This window comes from Mauremys reevesii, linkage group 13, assembly GCF_016161935.1.
Source record: "Mauremys reevesii isolate NIE-2019 linkage group 13, ASM1616193v1, whole genome shotgun sequence".
Lineage (NCBI taxonomy): Eukaryota > Metazoa > Chordata > Testudines > Geoemydidae > Mauremys > Mauremys reevesii.
This window is the reverse complement of record NC_052635.1, coordinates 15,110,151-15,135,069: the sequence shown is the minus strand read 5'-3', so window position 1 is coordinate 15,135,069 and position 24,919 is coordinate 15,110,151. Positions and strand designations below refer to the sequence as shown.

The 24,919-nt window shown below is 43.4% G+C and overlaps 1 protein-coding gene across 1 annotated transcript in view; it reads right to left on the bottom strand.

Moving 5' to 3' along the window:
* The window catches only part of LOC120380092 (cytosolic phospholipase A2 gamma-like), a 36,839-nt gene extending 12,360 nt beyond the window's left edge, over window positions 1–24,479 (bottom strand). Inside the window, exons 1-10 of the mRNA XM_039497588.1 lie at window positions 24,429–24,479; window positions 23,867–23,959; window positions 21,965–22,107; window positions 20,117–20,312; window positions 18,580–18,697; window positions 17,770–17,910; window positions 13,550–13,603; window positions 11,209–11,268; window positions 7,009–7,128; window positions 6,464–6,589 (exon numbers count right to left, since the gene is read on the bottom strand). Coding sequence (XP_039353522.1) covers window positions 6,464–6,589; window positions 7,009–7,128; window positions 11,209–11,268; window positions 13,550–13,603; window positions 17,770–17,910; window positions 18,580–18,697; window positions 20,117–20,312; window positions 21,965–22,107; window positions 23,867–23,959; window positions 24,429–24,479 — 1,102 coding nt within the window. The remainder of the gene's footprint in view (window positions 1–6,463; window positions 6,590–7,008; window positions 7,129–11,208; window positions 11,269–13,549; window positions 13,604–17,769; window positions 17,911–18,579; window positions 18,698–20,116; window positions 20,313–21,964; window positions 22,108–23,866; window positions 23,960–24,428) is intronic.
* Window positions 24,480–24,919: the final 440 nt, after the last annotated feature.

Below are 24,919 nucleotides of genomic sequence, written 5' to 3'. Positions count from 1 at the left end.
CAATGGGAGCCAGGCATCTTATCTGCTTAGGTACTTTTGAAAATGCCACTAAATTCTTATCAGCATCATTAGCCATCTAAATCTGGCCTTTAGGCCTTGGAACACTGATCAGAGCAAGGCATAAATACCTCTACAAATGTGAGCTTTTTATACCCCTTTTGCCTCGGACAGGGATGTGGGCAGTCAGGCCTAGTGGTCCAGATTAGAAAACATGCCTCACAGTGACAGACTCAACCAGCCCAATCTATTTACCGTAAGAAAGAGAAAGTTAATTGGTGACTTGATCTCAGTCTGTAAGTACCTACATGAGGACCAAATATTTAATAATGCATTTTTCAAGCCAGGACAGAAAGATGTAATATGATCTAACAGCTGGAAGTTGAAGCAAGAAAAATTCAGCCTGGAAATAAGGTGTCTATTTTGAACGGTGAGAGTAATTAACCATTCAAATAATTTACAAAGGATAGTGCTGGATTTTCCATCACTGGCAATTTTTAAATCAGGATTGGATGTTTCTCTCAAAGATAATAGGCAGCACATGTAAAACAAACAAAAGGAAGTATTTCTTCACACAGTGGCACAGTTAACCTGTGGAACTCTTTGCCAGAGGATGTTGTGAAGGCCAAGACTATAACAGAGTTGAAAAAAGAACTTGATAAGTTCATGGAGCATATGTCCATCGATGGCTATTAGCCAAGATGGGCAGGGATGGTGTCTCTAGACTCTGTTTGCCAGAAGCTGGAATGGATGACAGGGGATGGATCGCTTGATGATTGCCTGTTCTGTTCATTCTTTCTGGGGCACCTGGTATGGGCCACTTTTGGAAGACAGGATACTGGGCTAGATGGACCATTGGTCTGACCCAGGATGGTCGTTCTTATGTTCTTAAAGATATGCTGTAGGAATTATTTTGGAGGAAGTTCTTTGGACTGTGTTATACAGGAGGTCAAATGAGATGACCACAATAGTCCCTTCTGGCATTGGTACCCTTTCCCACAATGGAAAACAAACAACAGAGGGGCCACCCAATTAAATTAGTAAACAGCAGGTTTAATACAAACAAAAGGAAATCTTTTTTTGCATACACTGCACAGTTAACTTGTGGAACTCATTGCCACGGGTTGTTGTGATGGCCAAAAGGACAACTGGTTCAAAAAAGAACTAGATACGTTCATGAAGGATAGGTCAAGATTGTCAGGGATGTAAACAGACAGTAAAGGGTTAAGAAATTCACCTAGCCTAGCTGACACCTGACCAGATATTTCAAGAGGAAGGAGGGAAGTTTTTCCTTTGTTCTATTCAGAAAAGTTTGTGCTGGAGTGAAGGATTCAGGAATCAGCAATCTAACATTTCTTAAAAGTAGTAAGTGTTTAGAGATGGAAAGTATTAGATTATGTTTATTTTCTTTTGTGACTCCATTTTGCAAAAGAGGGAGAATCAAATTGGGTGTCTTTGTGTAACTAAGGTTTTTACCCAGAGGGACATCCTCTGTGTTTTTGAATCTGTTGTCTGTGAGAGTAGCTTGCATGCTAATCTCACAGAAGTATTCCTTTCAGCCTTTTCCTTTAATTAAAAGTCTTCTTCTAAAGAACCTGATTGATTTTTCCTTGTTTTAAGATCCAAGGAGTTGTTGGATCTGGGCTCACCAGGAATTGGTGGGAGGTGAATCAGTCTCAATCCTGCCTGGAAAGGGGGGATAAAGACTCGGGAAATATTTGGGGGGAAGACAGAGTTTCCAAATGACTCTCCCATAAATTTCTTTAAATCATTTGGTGGTGGCAGCATACTGAGCAAAGCTGGTAATTAAGTTTAGGGGTCCTCATGCAGGTCCCCACATCTGTACCCTAAAGTTCACAGTAGAGGTGAAATATATGACGGGCCATTCTTGGGGCAACCGTAAACCTCTAACTGCCAGAACCCAGGAGGGGAAGTCAGGGGTTGATCTCTCCAAAATTGCCCTAACCTGTACAATCTCCTGAAGGTCTGGTACTGGTCACTGTCATAGACAGGAGAGTGGGCTAGATGAACCATCGATCTGATCTAGGAGAGCAGTTCTTTTGTTCTTATTTGAAATCTAAGGACCTAGGTGAAGGGTTTTAATAGTATTTAGGCACCTAAAGATGGATATAGGTGCCTGGTGGGATTTTCAAATGTACATAGGCCTACCTTTTACAGAATATAATGGGAGTTGGGTACTTAAGTGGCTTAAACATTTTTTAAAATACCATTAGGTGCCTACCTGCAGCCTTATGCCCCTAAATGCCTTCGAAATTTGCCCCTTAATAGAATGACCTAAGGAGGCAGAGTGGCCTAATAGATAGAGCACTAAAGTAGGACTCAAATGCTCTGGGTTATATACCCCCCAATCTCACACTTGGCATGTTACTTCACTGTCCTATATGTCTGCTTCTCCTGATGTGCTACGGAAATAATGAAATACTTCATATAAAGTGCTTTGATTTCTGATTAAAACTGCTACATCAGAGAAAGGTATCGTTATTATTAATAATAATATTTAGGCTTGGCAGAATTTGATAGGTTTTTTTTTTAGATTTATATCTATTTAAATTTTCACAGCTCTAAAAAAATGTGGAGAGAGAGACAACTATTTAATTGCAGCAGTTGTGGAGAGTCAGCAAGTTAAAGCTTTATAAACCATTAAAATGCAAACTGTCAAAATATACAAAGTAAATATCCTTAAATCCACAAATCACACCTGTTTTTACTACTCAATTGCGACTCCATTTATTGTACCCAAGCCTAATTCAAAAGTCTAAATCACTAGATCTTGACTCAAATAAGTTTTCAAGAAGCATTTTTCTTATGCTTCCTATCTGCAAATTTTGATTATCATCGATGGAAATATTTTTCATTGGTTTTGAGTGTATTGTGAAATCAGTGTTTACCAATAAAAATCTAATCCTATCAAACCTTGCTGCTACCTGGTCTTCTCATAGCAACTATCTCCATCTCTTTTCCAACTACACCAGGATAGGTGGTTATGATCCATTCCATTGGATGTCCCCATTGCAAATCTAGACCTTGCTATTGGGTTATTGGAATGCACTCTCCACGGGGTTACATATTAAATCCACCCAGAAATTGAAAGTGATGTAGAATTCAGCAACCTCTTTGTTACGTTGGAAAATCCAATTTCAGCACATTGCATGAGGATTCTGGGATGTCCACTGACTGTCTAGGGATTTCTAGGGCAGGATTTGAGGCACTGGTTTCGAGAGCTAAGGACAAAAATGCAATAAGATGTAGCTGAGAAAGTACTGCTCTATGAAATACTGACACAGTTGTGCTCGTTGGAGGAACTTATGATGTAACTTCTCAATGAAGAAGGAGATGTTTAGAAAGATTTATCAAATAGATAGATAGATAGATAGATAGATAGATAGATAGATAGATAGATAGATAGAAAGTCCACAAAGGGCCATGTCTAGTCTGACTTTCTGCACAACACAGGCCAGTGAATTATACAGAGTAACTCCTGCATCTGTCACATAAATCCGGGTTGAAGTAGAAAAGATCTTTGCAAAAGTGACCTCTAATCTATATTTAAAAACTTTAGCTGATGGAGAATCCATCACACACCTAGGTACATTCGCAAGCGCTGAATCCCCCCTCTGTTTAAATTTCACACCATACCTCTAACCTGCATTTATCTAGCTTCAGCTTCCAGCCACTGGAGCTGGCTCTGCCATTATCTGCTAAATAAAAGATCTATCTGCTCTGAGAAATCTCTCCAGGCAGATACTTATGCACTGTAGTCAAGAAGCCTTTTGCCTTCTCTTTAGCCTGGTCTACACTACAAGTTTATCTCAAATTTAGCAGCGTTAAACCAAATTAACCTTGCACCCATCCACACAATGAAGCCCTTTATTTCAATATAAAGGGCTCTTCAATGGATATCCGTACTCCACCCTGAAGGGAAGTAGCATTGAAATTGGTATTGCCATTTCGAATTAGAGTTAGTGTGGCCGCAATTCGACAGTACTGGCCTCCGGGAGATATCCCACAGTGCACCATTGTGACGACTCTGGACAGCAATCTGAACTCGGATGCACTGGCCAGGTAGACAGGAAAAGCTCCATGAACTTTTGAATTTCATTTCCTGTTTGCCCAGCATGGAGCACTGATCAGCACAGGTGACCATGCAGTCCCAGAATCAAAAAAGATCTCCAGCATGACCGTATGGGAGGTCTCTGTATGGGGAGATGAATCTGTTCTATCAGAACTCTGTTCCAATAGACGAAATGCCAAAACATTTTGAAAAAATCTCCAAGGCTATGATGGACAGAGGTCACAACAGGGACTCAACACAGTGCTGCATGAAACGTAAGGAGCTGAGACAAGCGTACCAGAAAGCCAAAGAATCAAATGGACGCTCACGGAGGGAGGGGCGACTGATGACTGTAGCTATCCCACAGTTCCCGCACTCTCCGAAAACCATTTGAATTCTTGGCTGAGTTCCCAAAACCTGAAGGGTCAAAAACATTGTTGCGGGTGGTTCAGGGTATATGTCATCACCCCCACCCCTCCGTGAAAGCAAAGGGGAAAAAAATCCTTTCTCGCCTTTTTTCAATGTCACCGTATGTCTACTGGATGCTGCTGGCAGATGTGGTGACGCAGAACTACACAGCAGCATCCCATTTCCTTCCTTGGCCTTGCAGACGGCAGATGGTACAGTAGGACTGATAGCTGTTATCATCATCCGTGAGTGCTCCTGGCTGGCCTCGGTGAGGTCAGCCAGGGGCGCCTGGGCAAAAATGAGAATGAATCCAGGTCATTCTCTTCATTAAGCTTGGTCTAATGGAGATTCACTCCTGCCTGGAATATCATAGCAGCTGGAGGCTGCCCTCCCCTCCCACCTTTGATCTCTGCTTGCAGAGGCAATAAAGTCAGTGTTATTTCTTATTCATGCATTCTTTATTACTTCATCACACAAATGGAGGGATAACTGCCACGGTAGCCCAGGAGGGGTTGAGGAGGAGGGAAGCAACAGGTGGCATTGTTGCAGAGGCACCCCCTAAAATGGCATGCAGCTCATCATTTCTGCGGGATGTCTGGGCTCTGACTCAGAGTGGCTGTTTGCCTCTCTGGTTCTTTAGTAGGTTTGCCTGATATTCTAGGCAGGACTGACTCTCCATTAGACAAAACTTAAAGAAGAGAATGACCTTGGGAGACATTCCCATTTTTGTCCATGAGCCCCTGACCGACTCACCGAGGCTGGCCAGAAGCACCCATGACAGCAGCAGATCGTACAGTGTGACTGGTAACTATCATTGTCAACTTGCAAAGCAGCAGACGGTACAGTAGGGCTGGTAACCATCTTTGCTAACTTGCAAAAGGGAAGGGGATGCTGCTCTGTAGCGTTGCAGTGCCACGTCTGTTAGCAACATCCAGTAGACATACGGTGACAGTGAAAAAAGGCTGAACGGGCTCCATGATTGCCGTGCTATGGCATCTGCCTGGGCATTCCAGGGAAAAGGGTGCAAAATGATTGTCTGCTGTTGCTTTCATGGAGTTGATTGACAACATTTACCCAGAATCACCCACAACACTATTTTTGCCCCATCATGCATTGGGATCTCAACCCAGAATTCCAATGGGCGGGGGAGACTGCGGGAACTATGGGATAGCTACCCACGGTGCAACGCTCCGGAAATTGACGCTAGCCTCGGTACATGGACGCACACTGCCAAATTAATGTGCTTAGTGTGGCCTCATGCACTCGACGTTATACAAGTTGTTTCCAAAAAACATTTTCTGTAAAATCAGAATAATTCCATAGTGTAGACATACCCTTTCTTAAGCTAAATTGACTGAACATCCTTAGTCTCTCTTTAAGTGGCTAATTTTTTTCAAGGTCTTGGGTAATTCTTGTAGCTCTTTTCTGAACTCTTTTGAATTTTTCAGCATCCTTTTGGGGTGTCTTTGAGGTTTAGCACCCAACTGTGCCCATAGCTAGACTATAGTGGGACCTTCTTCAAAGCTCATTATTGCAAAGCAGTTAGCAATGGCATGTTGCATGAGTCACTATGTATTGTTATATATTTGGAATGATTGTCAATGGTTCTCAGACTTTTCTTTGTTCTAACAGAAACCAAAATAAAAAATAAATACATTTTAAAAACTTATTAAGAGAAGATGCAAAATTATTTACTTTCCTAGCATTCTTCTTCTGCATGGATTGGCACTATATTCAAATGCAGTCATTTTAACATAAGAATTATCATAATTTTTTGTTTTCCCTTTTAAGATGAGGGGGGAAATAGTAGAAGATAGAACTGAAACACTTGAAATGATGAATTATGCAGGGAAATAGTTACATTTTCTTCCTTTTAGAACAAATCTGTTTCTTTGCTCCCACATCTGGAGCAATAATTTGGAAAACTGATGGGCTGGATGGCTTTGAAAAGCCCATCTAACTGAGAAAAGTTTCTATAAGACTTGCCTCCAAGTTCATTTTCAAAAATCCTGATGAGGTGAGCGAACTCTGTAATCCTTTCTTCCAAGGTCTTCAAATGCCAGGTCTCACTCACTTCACAGCACTTCAGGTAGGAATTCTTGCTATTCTCCTCTGCATAAATAATGGGTGAAATGATGTTAGATTTGGGACAAGGAATGGAAGACTCATTAGATATGTTATGGGATACAGGAATGTTCAATGGGGGCTAAGGCAAATTTGGTGCCCATGTCCCCTTGAAAAACAATAGGATTTGGGGTCCTAATTAACTCAGGCCCTTTTGAAAACCTCAGCCTGTGTCTGTTGGAACAGCTCTGGGGATTTGGGAAAATATTGGCAAATACATGGATGTTGTCATAGAAATGAGCATGCCACAATTCATTCATTCATTTATTCATTCTTTCATTCACAGCAATTCATGATATCTGGCATTACCTAAGACACCAAAGGAATTGGACTTTGGACTCCATTTGAAAATCCCATTCTAAATAATTAAGGAGAGGTGGTAAATTTAGTCCTGCTGGTCCACTTGCCTTTCAACACTTCCTTCAGCTGCCTGAAGACTCCTTCACAGTCTTTCCCTGCTGAGGCATGAACATGAAGTTCCAAGAGGTGGTGGACACCCTGACAATGTGCACAAGTGCAATCAGTACCTGGGGAGGAAAGAGAACATAATGTGGCCAGCAGGCAGTTGTTTGTCCTGTGAGCCCCTGGAGGTGAAGAGAGGTGAGACTCATGTCCCCAGTGCCCAAAGTCTCTCGAGAGTAGGGATGCCATAGCTAGTGTAGGGTCAGACACTTGGCTGCTGAATCTGTCTGTACCTGGTGTCCTAGAATGTCAATGGTTAGAACTCACCTCCCAATGAGACCTGGCTTATGGTGTGAGCTACCTGGGGCTGATGTGGGCGTCTCACAATTTTTTTAATTTATTGAATGAAAAATGGTTGTTCAACTAAATTGGCAACTGGTTTGGGGTTTCAGCTGCCTGGTGCTGACTAAGCTCTGAGGAGGTCATTTGGGCCTCCTGGGACAAATGCACCCACCAGTACTAAGCATCATCCCGTCTGGTCCTGGACCTACAGCTCTAAAGAAAAGTTCAGCTCCATCTGTCAGGCTGTGGAGGTGGGGAAGTAACTACAGCCACACTTCCAAACCTGCAGTCAGTGGATTCTCCAGAGGTACAAGCAGAGAAGGCTAGGGGGAAATTCCCCCATGCTCAAGTGTTAGCTGGTTTGGAGTTTCATGCTGACTAAGCTTTGAGGAGGCAATTTGTGCCTACTGGGATAAGTCCACCTACCGCTGAAAGGCACAGAACCTGGTGGTCCTTGTAGACCTCCTATAAAAGGCAAACAAACAGCCTGTAGCAGGGTGAACCCTTGCTCCTGTCCTGAGGTGTTTAAAATTGGCCTGGCAGGGCTTGAGAGCTACTGCTTTAAAAGCTGGACTGATTGAGGGAGTGGCTGCAGGTGAGGCCACGCCCCAAACTGAGCCACAGGCCTTATAAAAAAGGCCAGAGAGGCCAGAAGCTCAAACAGTCTGGGCTGGCAGAGAGGGCCCCCAAACTGAGCCAGCCACCTTATAAAAAAAGGCCAGAGAGGCCAGAAGCTCAAACAGTCTTCCTCTGCCTGAAGAGGGAGATGGGCCTGGCTGAGAGAAAGACAGAGTAAGGTACCTAGGTGAGGCAGGGGGGCTGGAAGGCTGCTGAGAGGGGAGCTCCAGCAGCCCCCCCCAGGCTGCGGCAGCAGTGTGGGCCAACAGGTACTGGGGGTTGCAGAGGCAGCCCAGGGTAGGCCAAAGCAGTAGGTCCAAACCCCTTGCCTGTGATGAGTGTGTTGGCTGAGCTGATACTGCAGTCTGTGAGGAGTGGAGCAATGAGTGGAGAGTGGCAGCCATACACTGAGCAAGGTGGGGGGGGGGGGGGGGGTCCCAAGGAGAGGAGAGAGAAAGGGGGAGAGGGTGCAGGGGGCAGCACCCCATATAAAAGGGCACTGGATCCAGGGAGCGACACGGGGGCCTGAGGACAGGCGGATCACCAGCCTGCAGTGGGCGCTCCAGCGCTGGAACGAGCTAATTCCCGGAGTCACCAGCAGGAGGCGCTGCAGGGGTGAGTCCGACCCGTTACACAGCCCATTAGTATTGTTGAATTCCCATCTCCCTGTCTACCACCTCACACACCTTCCGACCCATCAAAAATGCAGGCATCCTCACCTGTCCACCTGAATAGTTCAGCACCCCTGTTTGGCCCCTCCCCTTAGCTTTCCCTTGCATCAAGTTTGCATTTCTTTTCCTCACTCATAACACCACCCTGGCCAACTCCTAGAAGAGGTTCAGGATCCCAGTTTCAGAAACTCCACGTGGAGTTGGGTGGATCTTGCTAGTGAATGGTTATTCTGTTCTGGACACTTGGTGCATCTAAGGAAATGTCTTCCATTGGATACAGCAAGCGGTTTGCAGGGTAGAAGTTAATAAATTGAACTTTGGGATTAGGTCTGGTCATGAGGGCTGGGAAGGAAGCCTGTACTTCATGACTTCACAGTAGACCTGGTTTTAAATTTCCTAACAGCACATTCTGCATCAGAAATGGCCATTTATTCAAATTTCAACTTTTCATGGGAACATGTTGATTTTGACAAACTGGAACATATCAATTTTGGTTGAAATTTGGAACATACTGCTTTTGATGACATTTCTTTTTGTTGAAAAGAGAATTGAAACAAAGTGTTTTGATAGGTTGAAAGGTACCTTATCAGAATGAAATGTTTCAATTTTAGCCCCTAACATGTATTTTATATAGAATATAAAGTCACATTTTAAAAAGTCTAAATCAGAAAAGAGGGAAAGCTTTGATTGACCTGTAAAGAATTTTTTTTTCAAACATTTTGAAATTGTTTGGTTTCATGCTCATTAAATTTTGAAAAGTCAGAATTTTCCTTCTGCAGAACATTCAACCATGGATTTCACAGGGACACCTTTGAAATGCCTTCTGCTTGCAAACCTCCCACCACAGGGAGATCAGAAAAACATCTGGGCTCTTTTCCTGGCTCCTCACTGATTCCCTGTCTGGCCTTGGGGTAATCAGTCTGACCCAGATTTTCATTGATATTTAGGCACCTAGTGATATTTTCAGAAGTACCTAACTGCCTCAAAATCATTGATTTCAGTGAGAGATAATCACCTAGGTGCTTCTGAAAATCCCATTTGGTGCCTAAATATCTTTAAAAATATGGACCGTAGGCTGAGATTTAGAACAAATGCTAAGGGAGTTAGGTACCCATGGAGGTCAGTGGCATTTGGGCACCTAATTCTTGATCTTCTTTGAAAATCACAGCCAAATGACTTAAGAGTGAAGACTTTCAAAGGCACCAATGGGAACTGGACACTTGACCAGGATTTTTAAGGTACTAATATGTCTAAATTTCAGAACAGTGTGATTTTAAAATATATCCATTTGGGATCATCTAGTCTGATCTCCCATATAATACAGGCCATAAGAGAACTTCTGGACTCATCTGGGATTTGCTCCCAATGTAGTTACTTATAGATATTTATAACAGTATAACAAGATCCAATGGCTTGACATAAAAGCTAGACAAATTCACATTGGAAATAAAGAATACTTTTTTTTTAACCGTGAGAGTAATTAACTACTGGGAAATCTTACCAAGGATCATGGTGGATTCACCATCTCTGGCAATTTTTAAATCAAGATTGGATTTTTATTTCTAAAAAGAGCTGCTCTAGTGATTATTTTGGGGGAGCTCTTTGGCCTTTGTTATTCTGGAGGTCAGACTACATGGTCTCAGTGTTCCCTTCCGGTCTTGTAGACTATGACTCTCTTGTGGAGAGTTAGTTCTGCCTTTTTTGGTTTAGCATATATCTCACTGGAAATGGTTTAAGCTAATGTGAGAAAGCCATGCTTACACCAGAACAAGAGTGTCCACATGAGGGGTATTCTGGTATACCTATAGCTGGGTAACTTGTACAATTCCCCATGTAGAGAAGATCACATATGAGGTTTCAGGGTAATTTTCTTCCTTGCAAGCATTTGTCAAACAGAGACTATGAGTGTTAACATTCATTGAGATCCATGAAAATCACATATGTCATTAATGGAAAAGGATTGATTCCTCTCTGGCTTGATCTATGGCCTGGTCTACACTAGGGGGCGGGGTCGATGTAAGATACGCAACTTCAACTACGGGAATAGCGTAGCTGAAATCGAAGTATCTTATTTCGACTTACCTCCCATCCTCACGGAGCGGGATTGATGGCCGCGGCTCCCCCTGTCGACTCCGCTACCACCGCTCACCCTGGTGGAGTTCCGGAGTCGACGGGAGCGCGTTCGGGGAGTTAGATGAGACGCGATATATCAATCCCCCATAAACCGATTGCTACTCGCTGATCCGGAGGGTAGTGTAGACATACCCTATGCTTATAAGGCATACCTGCATTGGTCACAGGAGTGAAAAAAACACGCACATTGCTATGCCAAATCCACTCCTGTCCCTGCTCAAAAACTCAGTGTAGACGTAGCTATGAAGATGGAAGAATTCTGTCGACATAGCTAATGTTGTTGAGGGAACTACTCATCATATAACACCAGAAAAACTCTTTCTGTCACTGTATGCTGTGTTTACACTGGGTGGGGTTGTAGTGCAATGGAGTCATGTGAAGATAAACCCAGGGTGAGTTTTTAAAAAAACGGTCCAAGGTTCCAGAAATACAATGACCCACCTGCTTTACCTACTTCATTGCAATCTTCTCTTCGTTTTTGGAATTTTTCCTTAAGACAGTCTTAGCAACAGAAAACAGAACACATGTTATAAATCTTTTCTCACAGCTAAGAATGCTAACCATAGGAAATCACATTTGGGTTACAAAATGTAAAGCTGATTTTGATATGATTTGAACTGGTGTAACTCAGAAGGAGAGTGGATAAGAAAACAGAATTTCTAACCTGTGGGATTTGTTTTCATCTCAAATTGGTTCAGAAAAGACAAAACATCAAAATATATTGGAGAACTGAAACTGAAATATTTCAATTCAGAATTATCAAAATGACCCTACTAAAATGTTTTCTTTCAATATCAGTGAAGCATTATAAGGTAATTGAAAATTATATAAATATATAATACAAAATATAAGGTAATATGTGATATTTTTAGCTACCTAGTTAAAAAAATAAATAAAAGTTAAAACCAAATGAAAAGCTAAAGTTGAATAAAATGATAAAGTCAGAACAAAATACTCTATTTTGGTTTTTGAAGCATTTTGAATATTTTCCATCAAAAATAATATCACAATTGACATACTCCCACAAAACTCTTCTTTTATGATTTTCTGGTAAAAAACTGTTTAGTCAAAATGTTTGATGTGGCTCTATTCAGAAGTAACTCCACTGACTTCACTGGCAGAATTTGCCCCAAAGCTAAATCTTTGCAAAATCAGATGGAAGACTGAAATCAGGATTTGATCTAAACTGAGAGAATCAAAGATGCCTAAAGGAGTTGAATTTCATAATTTCATGGATTCGTATAGTTTGAGATCAAGAGGCCATGAAATTTCACAAAGAAATTTCAGTTAAAGTTAGACAATGCTCAGGAGACTGAGACTGAGCTGTTGTGTGCCACAGGTAGAGAACAGGAAAGACTGAGGCGCACCTGAGGCAGAGGTCCTGGCAATGGTAGGGAATTACTAGGTGAGACATGCTCATATAACCTCAGCAGGCGACCCACACCCCATGTTGCTGAGAAATGTTAAGAAAACCCAATGGGTGCTGCCAGTGTAACCTGGGGGGAAATTCTTTCCTGGCCCCAAATCTGGTGATCAATTGGACTCTGAACATGACTCACCAACCAGGCATCTAAAAGGAGGATTCTCAGTATCACATCAGAACATTGACCTACCCCAGCTGTATCCCATCTTTAGTGGTGGGAAAAATAAACAAACAAACAAATAAATAAATAAATAATAAAACTGATTACAATTGTGCATAAGGGAAGAAATTCCTTCCTGATTGCTGCCAGTGACTGACTGAAGCTCTGAAGCATGAGATTAGATGATGTCCAACTCTTATCAACATTAATGGAAATTAGGATCCAAATCCCCTCATCAGTTAAGAAAATCTCAGCCCTAGCTATAATAATCTGGAAATTATCTGGAATGCTGGAGATTATGAAAGGCAAAAATGAGAGTTGGGTGCTCGGTTTCCTTTGGCATCCTTGAAAATCCAACCCATCCACAACTGGCAGACAAGTGGAAATGCTGAATAACAGTGTGCAGTGTGAAGGGGTTTTGGGTTGGCATTTGGCATTTTGGGTTAGCAGAGCAGATCATTCGGGATGTCATCATACCCCCTCTACTCAGCTCCTTGAGGCCTCATTTTCTGTTGGTGTCCAGTTTTTTGGGCCCCACACTACAAGAGGGATGGGTGGAGAGAGAGAGTCGGAGGGCAACAAACATGATTAGGGGGGGCTGGAGCACATGACATGATGAGGGAGGCTGAGCTGACTGGGATGTTTTTTTAGTCTGAGAAAGAGAAGATGGGGGGGATTTGCTTTTGACTACCTGAAGGGGGGAAAGGGGAGGAGATGGATCTAGTTCTTTCTAGTGTAGAAGTAGAACAGAACAAGAACAAGTAAGAGGCAGAGGGAGTAGAGGAGGAGGTGAAAAACCTTTTTTTCACTAGTAGGGTGGTGAAGAACTGGAATGGGTTCCCTAGGGAGGTAGTGGGAATCTCCTTCCTTAGAGGTTTTTTTTTCAGGCTTGTTGACAAGCCCTGGCTGGGATGATTTAGTTGTTTTGGGTCCCTGCTGAGGGGGGGGGGTGGACTAGATGACCTTCTGAGGTCCCTTCCAACCATGAGATTCTATGATTCTATGATTCTATGACAACCATGGGCTACTTTATGCTACTGCTTATACAGTGACTGTTTGACACATGACAGTATCACTGTGATAAAGAGTCGGGCATTGGAATCATTGCTTCAGAATAGTGCGGTGATGCCTCCATTGGGGACCTGTTCCGATTCCACTGATGACCCGACCCTGCCTTCAACACACAAAAATGTCAGTACCTATTAAATATTTCTTGTTTGCAGCTCTGTTTCCAAGGGCGCTTCCCCATAAGCCTGAAAACAAGAATGAAAAGATCTTATTTACCATAGTGCAGCTAAGAAAGCATCAAGGCCTTTCCCTTTAAAATAACGCAAGGAGTTGCCTGGATAGGAGCCTCATTAGCAGAAAAGTCAAGGAGGCACTCGCAGGCCAGTCTCTCATAGGTTATGTGTTTTTGCAACTTTGTTCACACATTGATCCATAACTGAAAAAAAAATTTATGTGAGAGAGGGGGAAAAAAAAATCAAAAAAAATATTTCTTGCATCAGCAAACACTGTTTTGTCAAAATTTGAACTTTCCCTGGGATTTGTTGATTTTTAACAACATTTCATTTTAAAAATACATGTGAAATGAAGTAGGTTGACCTTATCAGAACAGAACATTTCAATGTTTCATTTTGAAATAACCTTTCATTTCCAAATTGATTGGCTTGTATAATACAATGTAAATGAAACTATAACAGACAACATTTAAAGAGTAGAAATAGGAAGGCAACATTTTGATTGCTTTTAACAACATGGAACATTTCGATTGACCTGAAATGGAAATCACTTGTGTTTTAGTCCTGACTCGGAATAGAAACTAATGTTCAGATTTCCTGCGTAATGGTAATACCAACTTTTGACCAATCCTAATAATGAGTATTGGTATGTGCAGTATCACAGTGCCTAGGTGACCCAGCCATGAAGCAGGACCCCATTGTGCTAGGCACTGGACAGACACAAGGCAGAAAGACAGTCCCTGCCCAGAGTGTTTGATAATTTTTGGAGCATTCCTGCCCAGTAGTGAGTTGAGAGCTAGGTGAGACAGGGCAGCCTCAGGAGGCAGTGGTGGTCTTGACAGTGGGTGTGTTAAATCCTGCTGGGCTTACTGTTATTTCAGGATCATAGAAATGTATGGCTGGAAGGAACCTTGAGCTGTCATCTAGCCCATCCTCCCTCACTGAGGCATGACCGAATAAATCTGGACTATCCCTAACAGATGTTTGTCCAACTTCTTTAAAACCTCCAGTGACAGGGGCGCCACAAACTCCCTTGGTAACCTGTTCCAGAGCTGCACTACCCTCAGAGTTAGAATGTTTGTTGTTTGTTTGTTTGTTTCTAAGACCCCCTGATTGAACTAACCTCCTCATCTAAGCTGCTTTCTTGCTTGCATATAGCTGGCCTGCCCCCTAAATTTCCACCACTTTATTCCGAAGAAGGGGTATTCACCCCACAAAGCTCATGCTGCAAAAAGTCTGTTGATCTATAAAGACAGGATTCTTTTTTGCTTTTACAGATAATTAATTGCTGGATTTCTCTTCCATTAGGAGATGCATTTTGAAGTACTGTCAAAGATACCCAGAGTCTAGGATGGGCTGTGTTTGATTGGTATAGTACAAATTTGTATGAATGAATGAATGAATGAATGAAGCTGGAATTTAAAAAGTGAATAAGGGAGGGGATTTCAAAAGTTCCTAGCTGACTTCGGAGCACACATCACACATTGACTTCAAATGATCCTTATACTCCTAAAGCACTTACCTCCTTTCAGCAAATCACAAATTCAAAGCCCATGGAATTTGTCTGGGAGTTGGGTACATAACTATCCTTTGTCCCTTTGAAAATTCCCCCTCCCCGCCGACACAATTGCCTAACCCTTTAAAACCCTTTGGAAATTCCCAATCCAAATAAATAAATATAAAAGTCCAAGACATGCAAACACTGGATATTAACTAATAGGAATGTGAATGTTCCTCATTGGGATTTTCAAAGGAAACTATGGGAGTAGCTTAAGTAGAGTAGAAAAAGAAAAGGCACCTGTATAAGAGAACTTTAGTTTTTGCAGCATTAGCTTGAGTGATACCCACTTCACCATTCAAGAGCAAGAAAGAGTGGGAAACTCTCACTGCTAAAAACATCTGTCTCTATATATGCCACAGGACTCTTTGCTGCTTCTATGGGAGTTAGGTGTCCAAATCCCACTGGAATTCAATGCAAGTTGGGCTTCCTAATTTTCCTAGGTATCTTAGAAAATCCCAGCTCTAGTGACAGTGCAGTAGCTTAGACATAGGAGACCTGACTTCTATTCCTTTACCTTCCATTCCCAACCTTTATGACCTTAGAAAAGCCATCTCCTCTCTCTCTGTAAAAGGGGTATGTTGATGCTCACCAAATTTTTGAAAAGCGTGTTTAGATCTGTGGATGGGATGCGTTATCTATACAGAAGCTAACCATGTTTCAGGAGGAGCAAATTGGGTTAAAGAAAAGATGAGATGATGGCTAAGGGTGAGCAAAGACGGTTACATGTGAGTGAATGTCATGAGTGAGGTGGAAATAGGGGTGAGGGTACAGAAAGAAGATGGGGGGGAAGAAAAGCTGGGTAGATACAAGCAGCTGGGAAGAGAGCTCTGAGACTGGGATGAGACCTACAGCGTTGAAACATTCCAAGCAGGTCTATAATATGCTGCATTCGAATAACAGGGTGGACCTGCAATATCTATCTATCTATCTATCAGCAAGGTCTGAATGAGCTCTCCTCTGGCAGCTTATGATAAGCTGGAGGGAAAAGGTTCCAGGACATAAACACACCTAATCTGCCAAGGTAACCTGCCCAAGTGATCAATTCTGTCTGGTATTGGGTTACAAATCACTTCAGTATTGAATGCAGGTGTCATGAAATGCTGTTGTCGTGATTGTATGAGTAAAGGGCAGCAGAACTGTGCTTAGCCTGCCCTTATTGCGGGGGTTAAGCCCAAATGAACTGAACTGCACTCGCTAAGCAGGGGTTCCAATGCCAAATCCCAGTGGGGAAAGAGTGGGGGAGGGGGACAGGTGGTTCTGCTTAGAGGGGTGGGCTCTGTCTAAGAGTCCTAGGCAACATTTGACCTGCCCCTCTCCCCTGTTTAAATGTAGAGCCGATTAGGCTCAGTTGAGAGTGTTTTGTTTTGGTAAGTGATCACTAGAGCTAAACCACTGAGAATCAGGTCAAATGCTCAGCCTTAGGGCTGCTAGGGGACAGTGTTTGGGGGAAGAGACGGCCCAGTCTGCACTAGCAGGGAGGTTCCCCCACTAGCTGCTGAAGTCACTGGGAGCCGGGTGGAACCCCAAGAGACCAACTCGCAGAGGTCACAGCCAGGGGCGTTTTGGCCCAAGCAGTCATGCCGCGCGGGCGCCCGGAGGGCAGTGGAGACCGTGCGGCGCGGCGACCGCGGGCTGGGGATGTGGTCGTGGGGTGCGCTGGGCCTCCCTGACGGGCGGACGGTTGCCGCCGGTCCGGCGCAGGCAGCTGCTGCTGCCGCGCGCTGCCCGCGGCGGAGGAGCCGCAGAGCGCGCCCCGCCGCCCCTCCGCAGCCTGCTGCGGCAGGTCCGTCGGTCGGGGCTCTGGGACCTGGACCGCCGCAGGCATGAGGCGGCACCGCCCGCAGCCCCGCCCGCCGCGGAAAGGGCCGCCCCACGCGCGTGCTTGCCGCGCTGGGGTCTAGAGCCGGCCCTGGTCACAGCAGGGAGGCAGAAGGTGAGGGCGCAGAGCCATCGGGGACAGAGTAGACAATGGCAGAGGTGCAGTGAACTGTGGCATGAGAAATGACAGCAGGGACACACTGTGAAGGGCAGCAACTGTGAGCCAGTTGCAGAGACAGCAGCAGCTGAGGTATTGCTCCACATTCCCCACCCTGCTTTCTCCCCGGCTGGGAGGTGAACTCATGTGAACACACCTCTGAAGTCTGGGTCTCCAAGGACCAAGGGCAGCAGCTGTGAGTGGGGTTCAGTGGAGGGAGAGGGCAGTGGTGTGTTAAAGGAACATCAGTTTGTTGTTCACGGCAAGGTGAGAAACAGAGGCTCAGGACACTGCCCAACTTACTCTGGAGCGGGAGTTTATCTTATGGTCAGATGTGTTCGAATCACGGTGGTGGTGTTTTCCCAAATTAATGCCGGGCTCCTTTCCCCTTTTACTAATAGTTCTCTGCTATATACAGGCTCAGTGCCAGCAGGAGGGGATGTTTTGCCTCTTTAGGAGCACCCAGCAGTGGTGTGTAATTTTACCAGATTGCTGGGTGGGACTTGAGCCAGTTTCTGTGTTATATTGTTAAGAGCAACTCCCGGATATTGAACCCAGCCCTTGCTACTGCCAACTCCACCTGGCAGAAGAGTTACATATATAGCTATCGATCGGCTAAGAATAAGCGGCTTCAATGCTTACCTTGCAGGTAGCAGATATTTTTCTCATCCCTCTTTTCTTTCAGATTCCCATCCTTGAATTTGCTTCCCAAGTCTTCAGTGCACACAAAAGCCCCCAGACCGGGAAAGCCAGATTCATGGGGGGTGAATTCAAACCAGGTCCCTGTGAAATATAGATAGAGCCAGTTCCTTGTTGTCCCCTTCTTGGCTGATAGCAATAATTTCTCAATTCTCACCCCCTCAATTTGTTCACTTCACCAGTGAATCCCATCTAATTTTTCAGTCTGTTCCTTCACCCACAGTCATTTTCATGCCATTTTCTATAGTGACTTCCTCTATCTGGTGTTTCCCTCCTAAGTCAGCATGTGCTGTCCTTGGATATCCCAGAATTCCTCTTGTGGCAACCACAGCCCCTCTCCACCCACCCTCCAACCACCCATCTCTAACTTGTACCATAGGTATAAAGAAAAAATGAGTTAAATCTAAAAGTAATAAATTTAACTGTAGAGCTAATCAAAAAGGCAAACAATTTCACAACATTTTCTGAAGTTTTCCAAGTTCTTTTCATTTTCAAAACTGATCCTTTTTAACATGTATTGAACAATCTATCACAAATTTATATGATAGACATTTGTATTGAAAACATTTTCAAAGTCACTACTGAAACAATTATGGGAATTTTTCATTTATTGACCAACCTGGGTTTTTCTGGAAAATGAAGAACATCAATAACCATTTTGGTAAAGTCATTGATAAAAAAAAGATTGAAAATTAGAGAGAGAGAGAGAGAGAGTTGACAGGTTTATGCAAAACATATATATATATTTTTTACCTGGGCTGTTTTCACCTGCTTTGCCCCATTGGTCTGCTTCTATTGCTGCATAGATAGGGTAAGGATTTTTGCCATTTCTGGAGGCATCATCATGTTGAGATAATTTGGTCTCCTCATACTGGAAAGGTAAGAATTGATTAGCACAGAAAGACACAAGTTTTGGTAATGTTCCCAGCAATTCATCCCTGACTAATTAGTTCAGGCTAGGAATTACAAACACCCTTTTCGTTGAGACCATCATCATCTTCCCTCATTCTAATGTGCTCTGTATGGACAAACAACAGAGTATATACAGTCCATGGTGGAGACTTTCAAATGGGCCTAAGGGAATTAGGTGCAGGTTTTAAAAAATATTTAGACACCTAAAAATGCAGATTGGCACATAATGGGCTTTTCGAAAGCACCTAAGCAAGATCACTACCTTAGAATACATCTATCCTGTGGAAGGAAGGTCTGATTACCAGCTTGAGGAGACATAGCCATATTAGCACGGTAGGGGCTAAGCCTGCTGGTCTCCATTAAGCCTAGGGTCTCCATTAGAACTCACATGGGTGTGTCTCCTCCAGCTGGGAATTACACTTCAAGCTCCAGTGGAGACAGCCTCAGTTCCATCAAAATTAATAGCAATTAGCGAGCAGTAAAGCCAGGCAATTTTCTTTCTGTGAACAGTACATTCAATTAAAAATTTATTTTCAGAGCATTGAAATTATTTGTGAATTCAAGTCAAATTTGGTGAATTCTTTCATCTGAGAAAAAACTTGTGAAAAAGTTTAAATTGTTTATTTCAGCTACATTGAAATGAAACATTTCAACTTTTTTTTTGCTTTGAAATGATATTTCATTTGAAAATTTAGCTAAATTTTAAAAAAGTTAAAAAAAAAGGACCTAAGACCTACCAAAAATAGTTTGGGATTGAATAATCTTTTAGAAAAACATCCAATAATTATTTTAAAATTGTCAGCAATGAAGAATCTACTGCAAGCCTTGGTAAGTTGTTCCAATAGTTAATTACTTTCACTGTCAAAAATGTACACCTTCTTTTCAGTCTGAATTTCTCTAACTTCACCTTCCAGCCACTGGATCGTGTTAGATGTTTCTCTGCTAGATTGAAGAGCCCATTATTAAAAATTCAAGGCCAGGATTGAGATGTTCATGCCTTCTAGCTCTCTGTTCAGCAATTCATATTCTGGAAAGGTCAGGATTTGGGGGTCAGATGCTAGGTTGAGATTTTCAAAACAACCTAAGGGATTTAGAGGCCAAATTCCCACTAGTTTTAATGGGAAAGAGTATCCAAATCCCCTAAACCTGCTTTAGAAAAGTTCAGATACGACAGTGATGATTGAGAGCTCATGGTAAGAGGCTGAGATTTAAAAAGTTGCCTAAGGGTTTAGATAGCTTTAAAATATTACCAGGAGTTAATATCAAGTACAGCAGAGAGAGCGAGTGAGAGAGAGAGAGAGAGAACAACAAAGGAATATATTAAGTAAATCCAGTGATTTTTTTAGTGGAACCACTCTGGAGTTAAACAGCAACCTACCTGCTTCAATGCAGAATAGACAAAGAAAGATGCCCAGACATCAGTCAGAGAGAAGAGTTCATCTTCAGCTGCCTTTATCGCAATAGTAAACTCCTTTTCAATAGGAACTGAATTGTGAAGTGTATCACACAGGCTTTTTTCCAAGACCTGCACTTTCTCTGTCCAGTCTTTGTCTTTGTAGAGGTTGGACATGCACCTTTCAATGAACAAGCACAGCTATGGCTGAGACCAAGAGGATAGGATGGGGACTTCCCCCTCCCCTTTTTAATCTTCATACCCTTTATTTTTCATGCAAGAGATTCTAATTATCATCCTGGCATTGTAACAAATCTGTGATTTAACAAGGACTTCATCCATGGCTGTCTGTCACCATGTCCACTGGGAAATTTATGGCAATAACAGGGATAGAGCTAAGATCATCTGCTGAAAGCCAAGGCCCCTGCCACTCTGAGCTATGGAGAAACTCTACTATCCGCTCCTGTAGGACCTATGATGCATGGTAAGTAATTCTGACCTACCCAACAGAGAGCAGTGGTGGGCACACTAATCCGGTCATTATAAGTATGACCAGACCCGGCCCTTCTTGAGCCAATGGGGAAACTACTTTGCCAATACAGGGTGTATGACATGGGGAGGATCAATTAAGATCTCACCCAGTAGAGGGCAATAGTAACACACACACACACACACACACACACACACACACACACACACTGCCCATTTCACTAGGCCACTCTCGCTCACCCATCTCATTTTCTGCCCCCCTCACTTGCCCCGATTGAGTGACTCTCAGAGTGAGGTGCTACGCAGCAGGCACAGAAACTGATTCTGGCCCTGGCTGATCAGCTAGAAGCATCTGAAGATTTTCCTTTCCCATCTCTTTCTCCGTGGACAACTCCACTCTTCTTCCTTTCTCCCAAGACCCAATACTGGGGCCCCATTTGAATCTTCCCTGTCCTTCCCTCTGTGTATTCTCCATCTCTTGGTAAACCCCAATGAACCGCAAACCCTTAACAAGCCCCTCAGATTGCCCTTTTCTCACTGTTCCCAGTGCTGGAAGCCTGTCCTCTGCCACCTTGGTTGCTGTAAACGTCGCTTCTCTAGTCTCCACTGAGCTTCTCCAGCTCTTGAGTCTGCCCAGAATGTCCCTGCATCTTCTAACCATGTCACCCAGCACCTTGAGGCCCCAGCAACAGATCTCCATGCCTAGCCAGGAGGCAGATACCCAGTGAGCAGGCACTGGGTTAAGGCTCAAGACACCTGCGTTCTAGCCCCAGCTCTGCCACTGACCTGCTGTGTGACCTTGCATGTGACCTTCACCTCTGTTTCATTTCTCACCCATTTCCTGCCTACTTAAAGGTGGGATTTCCAAAAGTGACTTACGAACACAAATCTCATTGCAAGTCAAAGGGTGAGTCATTGAGAGTGTGTCTGCGCTGCACTCAGAGGCGTGACAGCAGCATGTGTAGACAGACCTATGTTAGCTTTCATCAAGCCAGCTTGAGTGCCAATTGCAGCGAAGCTGCAGCAGCATGGATGTCACTGTGGGTGAGCTGCGTGGGTACGGACTCAGGGTTTAATGCAGTCTGGTACAGCCCATGCTGTAGCACCAGAGCTTCACTGCTATTGGTTCCCCAGCTAGCAAGGTTAAAGCTAGCTCAGGTATGTCTATGCCTGTTACATCATAGCCCCTGATTGCAATGTAGGCATACACCTAGGTGCTTCTGCAAATCTCACTCATAATGCCTTGAAAATGTACAGAGCTAATTAATAATAAGAATGCCCCAGTGATCACCAACTTTGTACAGGAAAACTGGCTCATTCTCCCTTCTACTGACATGCACCTACCAGGTGGAACCCGATACCCCACACAGATACATGACAGCGTCCAACAGGCCCTGATTCTTCAGCTCCACCAAGGTTCCCAGAAAGGCTATCATGGCCCGCAGACCTCCGCCTGATCCTAGGACAGCGATATTGGGCATGTTATCCTGGGGGAGGAAAGAGGAAATGACAAATGAACTAGGAATGCTGAGTGATCGCTGCTTTTCAGCTATTGGTACAGATCCTTTCAAGAAATTCACAGAGAAAGCCTCGAGTTCCAAGACTGTTTTGCCTGATGTTAGGAAGCCTCCTTATCGGGTACCCAGTGACCTGTGTCCCATCCTGAGCCAAGAGCAAATGCATCTTATCTGCATTTTCAGCCATAATCACATAGTGGTAGCCCAGTAGCCCTTAGAGCTCTTTGAACCTCTGGGCCTTTGTGCTTAAAATCCTATGCACCAACATACAGACCAGGACCAGAATTTTCAAAGGGATGCAGGCAAGGGCCTAGGGGGCATTTCAAAAGCACCTAAGCAATTTAGGTGTCTAACTCCCTTAGATTTCCATTGGACTTGAAATAGGGCTCAAACTTACTAGTGCTCTGTACTGTGCTCCGTGTTCATGCCCCTTACTCTCTATGATTAACGGGAGTGAGTTTGTTCATCTGAACAAATGTGTGTAATGTAGGAGGACTAGTCTTTGTGTCCAAAAAATAACGTACGAAATGCAGCTGCTCAAGAAATGATTTTTATTCCTATACAAATCTGCTTTCTTTTTTTGGAAGGACCAAATTGTTCATCAAAAATGTAAGGGGTGGGTGCTGTCCAAAACATGAAACCCCACAAAATGATCACCTCATCACCTGTCTACTCCCCGGTAGATTTTTAGGTGCTCTTTATTTCAAAAACATTTGATTTTTTTTGTTAAAAATGGACATTTCTGTGTTCACAAAATAACAATTTTTCATTAAAATGTGTTGAATGCAAAGTCACCCCGCTGTAGTACTAATGCACTAACAAGATTAGTGATGAGTGAGTCACCAGTGGAGACTGAACCTTGAGCACCAAAACACCCAGGTCAGTCTCCCTAGTGCTGAAGGAAGAATATTGTGAGGAGGAAGCAGTGGAAGCCTCAGAGGCTGACATTTGCAAAACCTCAGAGGGAAGATGTTCCCAAATATGTCAAGTCCACAGGAGCTCACATCCCTCCAAGGACCATCACCTTTCAGTGATGAGTTATGATCCGGGGATGTTCCTCACATTTCTCTACCATGCTAGCTAACAGAGTAACCATAGAAGGTGGGCAGCAGTGGCTGGCTTTTACCGTCTGTGTGGTTTACTATCAGAGGGGGCTACGATACATGTAGAAAGTATGTTATATAATCTCTATTCATTACTGATATTACTAATAAGTCAAAAAAGTATCAATAGCTCACCCAATGCTAGCTATGCACCACACTGAGAGCTCTAATGTCCCCTTCCTGTCTGTTCTCTGCTTCAGGCCCTGGCTGGCTTCAAAACCACAGTGCTGTATACACACACTGGAAAGGGTCTTTAGTAAGCACTGATTGAATTCACATGAGCATGGAGCCATCTAGAGGTTAGCCCCAGAAAACCCCTTACTGCCTTCTAAGGGTGTTACTCTTTCAGCTGAAGGGATATGGGCCTGTGGTTTTAGCACTGAAGGTTCCCCAAGTTTGAGCCCTGCCAAAGGACGTAAGGTTTGTATGTCTGTGTCCGTTGGTTGCCCCCTGGTGCTTTGGGAATGTTGTATTTCAAGGGGAACATCTCCATGGGGCAGGATTTTGGAGGCATTTCCTCCCACTGTATCAGGCACCTCAATCACCATCCGCATGGCTAATATGCTAGATTATTCTCCTTAGTGCTCTGGGGCATGATTGCCCCTCCTCCCCACCCCCCCACACACCTCATCACAGGCATCATTACAGAGACTCTCAAGGCACTTCAGGACTTTTGCTTTTCTGTTCCTAGTGGCTTCTTTCTCACCCTCCGAGAGCTTCTGGGAAACATCATCCTGCCAAAAAATAAAAGGCCAATAAAATATCTCATCTCTCCAAAGACTGTGAGGGAGTGGATGTGGTGTCTGGATGCAGATCTCACAAGTGCCTCAAAGATTCACTCTTTACATTTGTATCATGGCTGTAGCTAGAAACTTCAGCCAAGGTCGGGGAGACAGCTGGGCGTATGACTGATTTTTCAGTTCACGGGAATTTCTGAGAAATTGGGCGGGAGCTAGAATCAGTTTGGGTTGATCAAATCCAAAAATTGCAAAAAGCTTTGTCAAACTGAAAGAAATCTATTCTGGGTTGAACAAGACAAGTTTCTGTATGACAAATAATTTACTGTTCTCAGAAATCTCTCCATAGCTTCTTCCATATTTCCCCGTAGAGCTCTTGGTGTTGTGGAGTTCTTCCTTTAGTGGCAAATGGACTCTTCAGGGAGCGCCTAGATGGGAGCACCAAGGCAACCTCTGACAGCCGTTTTCTTCTTTCTGTGGTTGTTTCAGAGATAAGGAACATTTAGTATAGTAGCTTTGAAAGATTGAGTGGGAATTGTAAAGGAGTCTAAGGGAGTTAGGAGCCCAAATCCTACTGAATCTCAGCCTGGAAATGTAAAAGAAAATAAGCTAACATCAAGCTTGTTTAGTTTAGAAGTTCCACTTTCTAAACATAAATAAGAAGAGAGAAAAATGGTTGGTGTTGCATTAGGTTCAGATTTAAAAGAAAACCCTAGTAATAATATTTCTCCCTTACTATCACAGAAAGGGATGATGGCTCAGATTCCCAAGCCTAATCTTCCGATAAAGTTAGTTATAACCAAATAAATGGAACTAACTGTTCTTTCCCGTTCAAATATAGTTTCCCCTGTATTTATAGTGTTTCATTCAGTAATAAATATTTCTGTTTGCCTGGGTTTGGAATAAAAATCTAGTTATGGAACCTTAATTCATTTTGGTTAA